The sequence below is a fragment of the Saccoglossus kowalevskii genome, chromosome 20 (genome assembly GCF_978046115.1).
Source record: "Saccoglossus kowalevskii chromosome 20, keSacKowa6.1, whole genome shotgun sequence".
Classification (NCBI taxonomy): domain Eukaryota; kingdom Metazoa; phylum Hemichordata; class Enteropneusta; family Harrimaniidae; genus Saccoglossus; species Saccoglossus kowalevskii.
The window spans coordinates 19,943,443-19,953,999 of record NC_140660.1 but is presented as its reverse complement, the minus strand read 5'-3'; the positions used below and the strand labels follow the sequence as shown (position 1 = coordinate 19,953,999).

The 10,557-nt window shown below is 35.5% G+C and overlaps 1 protein-coding gene across 1 annotated transcript; it reads left to right on the top strand.

Moving 5' to 3' along the window:
* The first annotated feature begins 30 nt into the window (after window positions 1-30).
* On the top strand, window positions 31-3,506 carry LOC100369332 (complex III assembly factor LYRM7-like). The gene is made up of 5 exons (XM_002737073.4): window positions 31-153; window positions 499-571; window positions 1,186-1,256; window positions 1,539-1,620; window positions 3,314-3,506. Exons 1-5 carry the CDS (start codon window positions 142-144, stop codon window positions 3,406-3,408), a joined length of 333 nt encoding a protein of 110 aa, XP_002737119.1. The 5' UTR covers window positions 31-141; the 3' UTR covers window positions 3,409-3,506.
* Window positions 3,507-10,557: the final 7,051 nt, after the last annotated feature.

Sequence of the window (10,557 nt, the reverse complement as noted above, 5' to 3'; positions counted from 1 at the left end):
GTTTCTCGCGACAACTAAAGGCAACCGGTGATGGCGCAGTTCCTAGTAAATATTCCCCTTTGACCTTTCGTACGTTCATGTATATCCACACGTTTACGTTAACAGGCTTTCCAATGGGACTGTAGGTAATATCACTGAAACATGCGGTCAAAGGTAGGTGTAGCTGATTACCATCGGCAGTACAGAGGAGGGGAAAGTTTCAAGTCTTTGCTGGACTGTCATAAACTGTAGCGCCCAATTTATAGACTGACTATGATGAAGATCGAGTTGGTTGATTGATGAGTTGCCAAGCTGCAGTTCTGTAGCTCGCTTGCTTTCGCTGTCGGTCATTTCGTTCGCCGTGGTGTTAACGCGAAACCAGGGAAAATAGGGTATCTCGCATAGGATGGAACTGAAATGGATGAAATAGCAAAGCCAGCGGATAGCAAGCTTGGACGTTAAGTTACACACAGTCTGTACTGTACATGTTTGAGATTTGTATTTTATATATAATTGTAGGTGCTAGCGTGTTTTAAGTCGCTCCACAGAGCCAGGTTAGATGTGTTCAAGGGAGATCAGTATGCATTAGCTGGTAAGTTCAACTAAGCATTTCATAGACCATGGACAAATTGTTTGTGCAATTAGCTGAATACTGTAAAATACTTGATTTTAGCTGGAATTAATTTTCACTGAAAAGACTTTTTGGGTGTTTTGTATGGAATTTATTTTCACTGATTTTTGACAAGTTTAATGTAAAATATCGGGAAAAAAGGTATATTCGCTGGATTTTATTTTCACTGAATCAGTCATTCAGCAAAAATAGCAAAAATTAATTCCAAGCGAAAATAAAGTATTTTACAGTAGATGAGTTTTAAGTTTTAGCGTCATCAGTCGGTTTCCATGTGAGAATGGAGGGCTTACCCAGGTATTTCTACTTTGTGGAAGTGGATTTATTTGCTAGTTACCCTGGTTACCAACATTCAGTTTTGTTTTTAGATTTGTCCAAATAAAATAAAATGACAACAACCACTTCTTCGGTTTGGCCCGACGATTTCATTCACACTCAATATTTGCATTTGTTTGGTCTTGAAATAAGAAATGGGCTTTATCAAAGACTTGACCGGTATATTTAACATAAATTTTTGAAATTTGACAAGTTAATTTTGACAGGTTAATTTTTGTTTTCACTTTCAATGTTTTATCTAGTTTGTAGATCAAGGATAAATGATGAATTTCAGAAAAATAAAAAAGAAACTGACGCAGAGAAAATACAAGGAGTAAGTAATTTACTGTTTCATGATGTACCGTTATTTACCGGTACATCTATTATTGCCATGTGTACATTTACAATGGCAGCATAATTACTGTGAACTGCATAATTTTTACTATTACAAATTGTTGTGATATTCACTCTGAAAATTTGTCTCATGAAATTAAAGAAGCTCACAGTATTATGCACACTTTGACTTGATGTGGCTGAGCGAATAAAATAATTGTGTTTTGGGGAAACTTTTTTTGTTAATGTCTCATCTTCAGTTTTCAAATTTCTTTTTTTTCAGTTGTTAAAGTTGGCGAAAGATACTGAGACTCTGCTGAGGAAAACGGTCATACAAGCTGTCCTGAATGATAAAGGCAATTATGGTGAGTTCCATACGGGGACCATATTAGCTGCACTCTGATTGGTTCAACTGTTAGGTATTAGAGTTGAGTAGCCAATCAGGCACAATCTTTCAAGTAGCCTTATAGAAAGAAACTGTCAACAAACAAGCTGCACTCTGATTGGTTCAACTGTTAGGTATTAGGGTTGAGTAGCCAATCAGGCACAATCTTTCAAGTAGCCTTATAGAAAGAAACTGTCAACAAACAAGCTGCACTCTGATTGGTTCAACTGTTAGGTATTAGGGTTGAGTAGCCAATCAGGCACAATCTTTCAAGTAGCCTTATAGAAAGAAACTGTCAACAATCAAGCTTCTCTCTGATTGGCCTGACTGTTAGGTATTAGGGTTGGGGAGTGAATCAGCTTGTGTCAGTCACGACTCTCGTGCCACTTCTGGTAGCAAAGATGTCAACAACAATGTGCCCTCTATAACATGACGGGTCAAGGATGCACAATGGCACTATTAGTTTCTGGTTTACTGGTGAATCATTGACACAACAGAAAAATAATACATTAATTAGCAATCTTGAAAATCATCTTTCCATAGTTATGGAATTTGGAAAAATGTAATTCATTTCATAAACAAAGGAGTAAAAACAAAGGAAATCAGGAGTAAAAACATGTTGCTGAAGGGATGAAATAAAATCCATCTTTTACATTCAACTCAGGCGAGACTTTTATTATCCTTTGTTTCGCGAACCCGCCGAATGAACAGGAGCCGAAAGTGAAATAGAAATTTAATTTTATTTCTGCGTAATTTCTCACGCCCGCCGACTTGTAGGCGCAAAAAAATGCTAAAAAAATATTATTTTTATCTTCATTGTTTTACCACCCGCCACATACCACACACAAATCCAAGTTGCATTTCCGTGGGAGTATCATGATCAAAGTACCGAGGTCTAGCACAGATAAGAAACAAGGTTATACATGGAATAAAATTTTATTTCATTTCTTCTCTCCGATCAATGATCTCACTTACAATTCTTTGAGAATCACACAAATCTAATGGAAAAAAAGAATTAATTTTATTTTTTTCTCGCCCTCCTCAAAATAATTGCCTTATAAAAACTCGCGAAACAGGGAATAAAAAACGTCTGGCCTCATCAAAAATAAAGTTTTGTTTTTTTTTTCAGCGAAAATTAATTCCAGCTAAAATAAAGTATATTCACAGTAGTTTGTGCCTCCTCAAGTTACCTATCTTCCCAGCAGTCAATTAGCATACTAAATTTGATTTGGGGAATTTCACCCTGACTCAGGATTCCTACAAAATCAGTCCTGTTAGAGGGCGCAGTAGTCAGCATGCCAAATCTAGGAAGAAAACACCAGTTTTCTTCACACAAATCCACAAAACAGTCCCATTTATAGTCTGCAATTCCCTTCAGAAGACTGGGACAAAAATAGCAAAATTGTTTGGGTGAAAACTGAAATTTGACTCAAATTTTGTCCAAATTGCTTCAAAATTGGGGTTCATTTCCAGAAATATTGATTGCAAAATTTAGGTGAGAAAGTCTGGAGGTGAAAAAGGACACTAATCTACATGTCAAGTTTGATAATTTCTAAGTTAAGGACTTTTTAAAATGTTTCTCTTTGTTGTCGTTGTCTCTCATGATTCACTCACTCAAAATTTACATAAACCTGTGAGATAATTTGAGTAAACATTTACGTTTCTATCCGCAGAGTTGAAAATACGAGAGGAAACTGAACTACTTGACAACTTTGTGCCCCCATCGATGAGATCGCCACCAACGAGGAAATCCAGAAAGGATAGGTGATGTGTTATGGAACTGGAAGATTTGTAGATGCGTTCATATTTGTTACCTAAATTTTATTTGTCAATAAATTGTTGAAGTTTTGTGATACAGTTACAGCATATCTGTCTTTTATTGTGTAATGTGCTAGTTTAACCTTTTCACCCCCACTTCCCTCTTTTCATCACAAAATCCGTTTATAGTCTGCAATTTCTTTCAGAAGATTGGAACAAAAAAAACCAAGCTTTTTGAGTAAAAACTGAACATTGACTCAATTTTTATCTGTTGGCTCCAAAATTTGAATTCATTTCCAGAAATATTGAAGAATATAAGAAAAATGTGGACAAAAATTTGGACAAGGACGTCTGGTTATGAAAGGTTAGAGTAGATTGCTACTTGAATGTGAAAAATAGTTTCACTTTATTTTTACATTTATGGGTTGTCCTGTTACTAGGAAGAAGTTTTCGAAATAAAAATGCGATGTCATCGTATTCAGTTCAGAGAAAGGATGACCAAAATGGAGTGAAGGAACCTGGTTATTAAGTTTTAAGAATTTGCACCGATGTTTTTTTATGGCAAGCATGTAATTGAATATTGCAAAATTTTGCTTGGTAAAAAAATAATACTGTAAAGGGGTTAATTATTTACTGGGTTTTAATTTTGCTTATTTCACTGACTGGGAAATGTGCTAAATTAAAACCCAGTGAATATGTAAAATTTAGCATAGAACACATTATCTAAATGATAAAACCGTGAATTTAAAACCCATTGAATATGCCTGAAATGGTAAATCAGCAAAATTTAAATCCAGCGAAAATTAGTCATTTTACAGTATACAGTGTCTCGCAGTGTACTTGTTAATGTCTAGAAGTATTAGAAAATTTTCTTTATTTTGAGCGAGTTTTTAATTATTGTTAGAGACACAAGAATGCATGGGAAAACAGTAGAAGATATAAAGTCGGCTATTAGATCATCAAATTGAAAAAACAAGCAATGTAAAATGTCAATGCCACTTGTAGACTTGAGAATTGTCCATTCGCTGTGACACAAACGCTTTACTGATAGCGGTTTGTGACTTGACAACTCGCTGTTTGAACAGAATAGCATTTCAAATGACATTACTGAGCATTATGTTATTAATTATGTCTGAATATGTTAGAGCTAATTTTGTACTTATTAATAATAGTTTTGGCATTGAAATAATTTTGTAACTAATCACTAAAAAATCACAACCAAGTAACTCATTTGAAGTTGTGAAAATTGTTGTGACATATTTCACATGGCATCCCACATTCTATGATTACCGGTACCTCGATTTTATTTTTATTAAGTTCTGGTAATCCTAACAAACACAATACAATGCTAATTTCTAACCTGCCAATGCTTTATTCTGTTGAAGTGGGGGAGTCCTCACCTGTGCATGTGGCAGACAGCTTTTGCCTGTCGTTGCTCACAAACAAACGTCCACCCATGAGCCTTTGCATTTTTAGTGTCACTTGGGAATGAATTCCCAATTCACATTGGCAAGTGATGACCCCTCCACTTTAAATATGAGGTACTCGAGACAACACAGAATTACACCACACTACCTTAACTAATAATGTTCTTAAATCCAAGCATAAGGGCATTCTCAAAGTTTTGATCAAGGCGATTGAGAAAACCTAATCTTTTTTATTTTTCTATGTATACTGTGTTTCATTGTTTTTTTTACATTCAAGAAATGTTTTTCGTAGATTGTAGTGTTATAAATCATGTTACCAAGTTTTGCAAACTTTTGAATTTCTTTAAAATAACGTTTAAAGCCTGCCACAATTTTGTGACGTTTTCACAAATGGCCAGAAAAAGTTTAAAAGTTGGGCAGTAAGAAATAGAGGTAGGTGGGGTTATATGAACCACACAATTTGTTTTTTTTCTTGGCCTGAACAGTATTTGATTAATATAACATGTTATCTTATTCACTGTTAAATGGCGAGTCATCATGGAGAAATGTAATATTTTTCTTTCAAGGAAGGTTTGTTAAAAGTGATCTACAAAACGTAATTGTAGTGAAGTATTTGAAGAATAACAACTACCTGTTCAAATAATTAGACCGGAAATATTTGATGACATTTATGCTGGAGTGGATGGTCCAAATCAGTTGATATACTTACTGTAAATACTTTATTTCAGCTGGAAATAAATTTTCGCTGAAAAGACCTTTTCGGTGTTTTGTATTTTATTTTCACTGATTTCTGAAAAGTTGAATGTAAAATATAGGAAACAAGATATATTCGTTTGCTTGATTTTCACTGAATCATTCCTTCAGCAAAAATAGCAGAAATTAATCCCAAGCGAAAATAAAGTATTTTACAGTACTTCCCACTGGAGGTGGTTGTATCTTGCATCTTATTGCTGTATTATTTAATGCATGTGTTTATGTGAATAGACATTGTGTTTATGGTCAAATTATGTCGTGTTTCATACGATGCTGAGACAATCTGAAGGCAAGACTAATGAGGAGCTGCAATATCGATGTCAACTCATGGAAAGCAATTACCTCTGACTAAGCGCTTTGGAGAAATCAGTACATGTTTGGAACTAGGGCTTTTGAAGCCAATAGAGCAGCTGTCATTCATGGGAAGAAGGAGAGTGGGGAAAAAGCATTCTACCCGAGTCTGATCCTTCCCCTGCAGCATTTGTGGTTGTCCATGTGCATCCAAAATCGGTCTATATTTCCGTATGAAGACTGTTTTCAGCAAATTTCTTGTCTCACTACTCATCTGGAGAATCATCCCAACTAAACACAATTTATGGCATTGCATTATATCATTAATATACCATCATTAATATTTAGGCATTTCATCACATCATTACTTTACCTTTGTCCATATTTGGGTATTACTATACCATCCATATTTGGGCATTAAATTACATAATTACTACTGTAAAGGGCTTAATTATTCACTGGGTTTTAATTTGGCTTATTTCGCTGACTGGAAAATGCACTAAATTAAAACCCAATGAATATGTAAAATTTAGCATAGAACACATTATCTAAATGATAAAACCGTGATTTTAAAACCCACTGAATATGCCTGAAATGGCAAATCAGTGAAATTTAAATGAAAATTAGTCATTTTACAGTATACCATTGTCCATATTTGGTCATTGCCTCACATCTTTACTACACTTTTGTCCATATTTGGTCATTGTATTTCATCCTTGTACAGAATCAGACGATATTACAAGTACTCTTATATCAGTACTGAAGTCTTTGCAAATTTATGTAACTGGAGCTGGTGGTACTTACTTCAAAGCGCTGCAGTCGTCGCGATCACTGCGCGTCTTGTTCTGTATGCGTCGTGTACAACAAGTGTGAAATATATGAAATTCGAACACGCGACGATGACCACCCTTTAAAGCGGAGGGGTCGTCACCTGCGCACGCGCGAGAACTGAGTCCCAACCGACGATAACAACTCGTGTTTAAAACGCAAAGGCTCATGGGTGGACGCGTGTTTGTAAACAATGACACGCTAAGACTATCACCTGCGACAAATGCGCAGGTGACAACGCCCCCGCTTTAACGTAGAAGCCTATTCATAACATACCCACAATATACTTATTTTGCAATAAATTGTGCTTCGGGGCAATATAAGAACAATGGCTTAAAAAACTAGGGGTCACTAGCCTAATTGTATTTAGCGGCCATTTCTGCAGTTTTATAACCATTAGCATTTTGCCATATCTCAAATTTTAGTCTGGTGACATAGGCTGAACAAATTATATATTGATTAATTATGTGGTACATTTTGTTGTCCTAAATTATTATATAAAAAATCTAGATTTTAAAAAATAGTCAAAAAATGTAAAATGTTCTATGAAATATTAGGACAAGTTTCTCAGAAAACGTCACTGTAACACACAAAAGAATGCTATTTTATGGTGCCATGTGACATGATTTTACATAATAAACATTGTTATGTGATTTATGACTTTTTTTCAGAAATTATGAATATGCTTCTACCTTAAAAGGCGGTGGTCGTTGCGCAGCGCGTGATCGAATTTCATGTAAATAAACAATGTATTTTACACGCGTTGTATACGTCGCTATGAGTCCTATATCGAACAGGACGCGGCGCGGCGCCCTTTAAGCCTCAATGAGGATTACCCAGTATTATGCTACTGGTAACAAGTCATTTTAATTTCCCCTAATTTACATACAGAAACCTACCGAAACTCCAATACAAACAAATATTGCGACCATCCCCCAATAGGTGATTTTCCGAACAATTGCGAGATCTCGCGAGATGCATGAAAGACGCGCGTCGAACGTCTGCCGCAAAAATCGAACGATTTGATTTTGAACTAGAATTTCTTTATTTCGCAGCTTACATTGACCGGCCGATCTTCGACAGAGGAATATTGCTTCCGAATACCCTCACTTAATCGAAATTGCCTATCATCAAATGTGGACAGCACATTATTAAGCATGGAAATGTCCCCGAAATACTTTCGCGTTTGTCGAATCCCACACGATGTTTGACGCGACTACGACGCTATGACCTTTGTTTGTCCTGTTTTTACGTTCGATTTCACGCATAACGCGTGATTCTCGCAGTGTATGGAAAATGGTCTATTGAAACGGAATCGTCTCAGTAAGTCACGTGACTTGAAGCGGGATTTTCATTAAAATCACATCAGTACAAAGTCTGTGATAAGCTGATCAGCTTGTAAGTAGTTGTCGCATGGCGCATTAAAATAATTTAAGAAATAATCTATCGTGGTTGTTATCATTTGATGTGTACATTTCAAATGTTTATATTATGCTGGGTAGCCATGTATAAATAGATAATTTATTATTATAGTCTGTAAGTCTCGTTCTATTTTGAGCTGACACGTGATATTTATGTGTTGATGAAACGAGATGTTCGACAATAGTCGCACTTATATTATTGTTATCATGTCTGCCATGTCACACTATGTCATGCAATGCGGTAATGACGTCACTTTTAGAGAATTAAAGATATCATCTCTTGAAATTGAAAAAAAAAAATCCAAAATCTGACAAAAACAAAACAAAAGTCACTAAAACACGTTTTAAAACAAGTTTCTTGAAGTAAAGATACAACAAACAAACTCACCTTCTAAGTAAGCCACCATATCTATGGCAGGGTGGGTTTTGGGGTAGAGGGTTGTATTTAAAACGCATGCAGGTATTACCCGTCATGCAATGCGGTAATGACGACACTGTAATGGTGCGGCCGTTAATTTGACTCCAAGAACATAGTAATTGAACAAATTCTCAGCTTTATTTTTTTAGTATAATGCTATCCTAAATATTTAATGACGTCACTTCAGATGTGCTGCATTCCAAACCACGCGACTGGTGTTTGTTTGTTTATTTATATATATATATGTTTATTCATTTTATTTATTTTTTGATCTTCGTTAGATACTTTACGTAGCCAGGGTTGACAGCACCCTGGATGAATAATTACTGAGTATGTCCATGGTTATTACTGGTACCGGTATTCTAAATATAACTCATTGAAGGACATGTAGATTTATGCGTTTGTTAAACGTCGATAACAACAGATTTTTTTACTGGAATCGTTTTGCATATACACACCAGTTATTCCTTTAAAAGAACTTAAAAGGGTTTATTTGGGTCGTGGGAATGTTATATTTGATATTTAAAGCGCGGTGGTCGTCGCGCAGCGCGTGTTCGAATTTCATGTAAATAAAATATTTTGCACGCGTTGTATACGTCGCTATGAGTCCCATATCGAACAGGACGCGGCGCGACGACTGCCGCCCTTTAAGTATTTGATGGTCTGAATATTCACTCTGAAATAATTTCTATAGCTGTATTGGGGTCTTGATACCATTATATGAAATATTTGATTTATGAATATGCACTCTGACATCATTTCTACAAAATACTGTGGTCTTAGGACTATTATGTGAAATATTTGATGAACAAATTATAGGGAGTATTAAGTGAAGTGGACCCAAATATGCACTCTGAAATCATTCATTTAGCTTTACTGGGGTTTTGAATATTTTGTGAAATATGTTATGGTCTGAATTAGTCTTTATTTAAAGTTGTTATGGTAGCTATATTAATTTTGTCTAAATTACTTGTATAGGGTTGACTGATCTTTGATCTAATCTCAGACTAGTAATACAACAGACTCGCAAAGCCTATTGTTTAAAGTGTTAATCGGCTCAATTGCATAGGCTATGTGTGCCACGCTCTGTAGCATTGGCATAGATACCGTCGAAGTATACCGAACACTGGATATTCTGCACACTTCGCGCTTTTTCGGAAATTGTGTATTTCTTTGTAAAACGGATCCGGACATTTTTAAAAAAAACGGGAGATGCGTTCTGGACATTTTGATCTTTGCAGCTGTGTAAGAATTTTAAGAATCGTATTACTAGTCTGAGATCTAATGAGTGTCTTATAATATTTAGTTCTGTTCGATATTACTTTTCTAATAAACAAATTGTTGTTTTTATCACAATAAAAAGGACCATTTTGTGAGTTTGTGTTGAAAAGAAGGAACTGGTAGTAAATAGGTTGCGATAGCTGTTCAGTACAGCATAACAAAATGTTAGCATTCATGTACATTACATCATTCTGACGTCACAATAACGCTTTGTTGGCAAAGGGTTCACCTTATAGGAAATCCCGGCATACATTGCGTCAGCAACTTGTAGACTCGATGAAAATTTGTTGTCATACACACTCGGTGTCATACGAAACATAGACTTGGTGGATTGGGTTAGGGGTTACACTAGCCTCGAACGGTGATAAAATACATGATCCGATGACGTAATCGACTGGGACACAAGTTTCACGTGACTGGCGGATAATAACAGATGTACACACAGAAAGGTCACGGAAAGGTCATCATGAATATCTCATTTTAGGGAAATAGCATGTTTGAGTCAGAATATTGTGTTTTTACATCATGTTTTGTTTTATTTTTTATTTGAAAACGCAGTTCATATACACCCAGTACCGCGTTTCCAAAAGTTGCGCATGTTCATTTTCCCGTGTTACGTTTATGAGTTGCATAATTATAAAAAGAAAGTTAAACAAGAATTATGTTTTGTATGGCCCATATATAATATGATGAATTAGTGCAGAGTGTATAGTGGTTATTAAAATAGAATTATTATAACG

What these genes read in the sequence shown, in the direction of transcription:
- LOC100369332 (XM_002737073.4), top strand. An exon ending in AGATCAGTATGCATTAGCTG is followed by an intron (nt 572 to 1,185) that starts GTAAGTTCAACT and finishes TGTTTTATCTAG; the next exon opens with TTTGTAGATCAAGGATAAAT. An exon ending in ACGCAGAGAAAATACAAGGA is followed by an intron (nt 1,257 to 1,538) that starts GTAAGTAATTTA and finishes CTTTTTTTTCAG; the next exon opens with TTGTTAAAGTTGGCGAAAGA.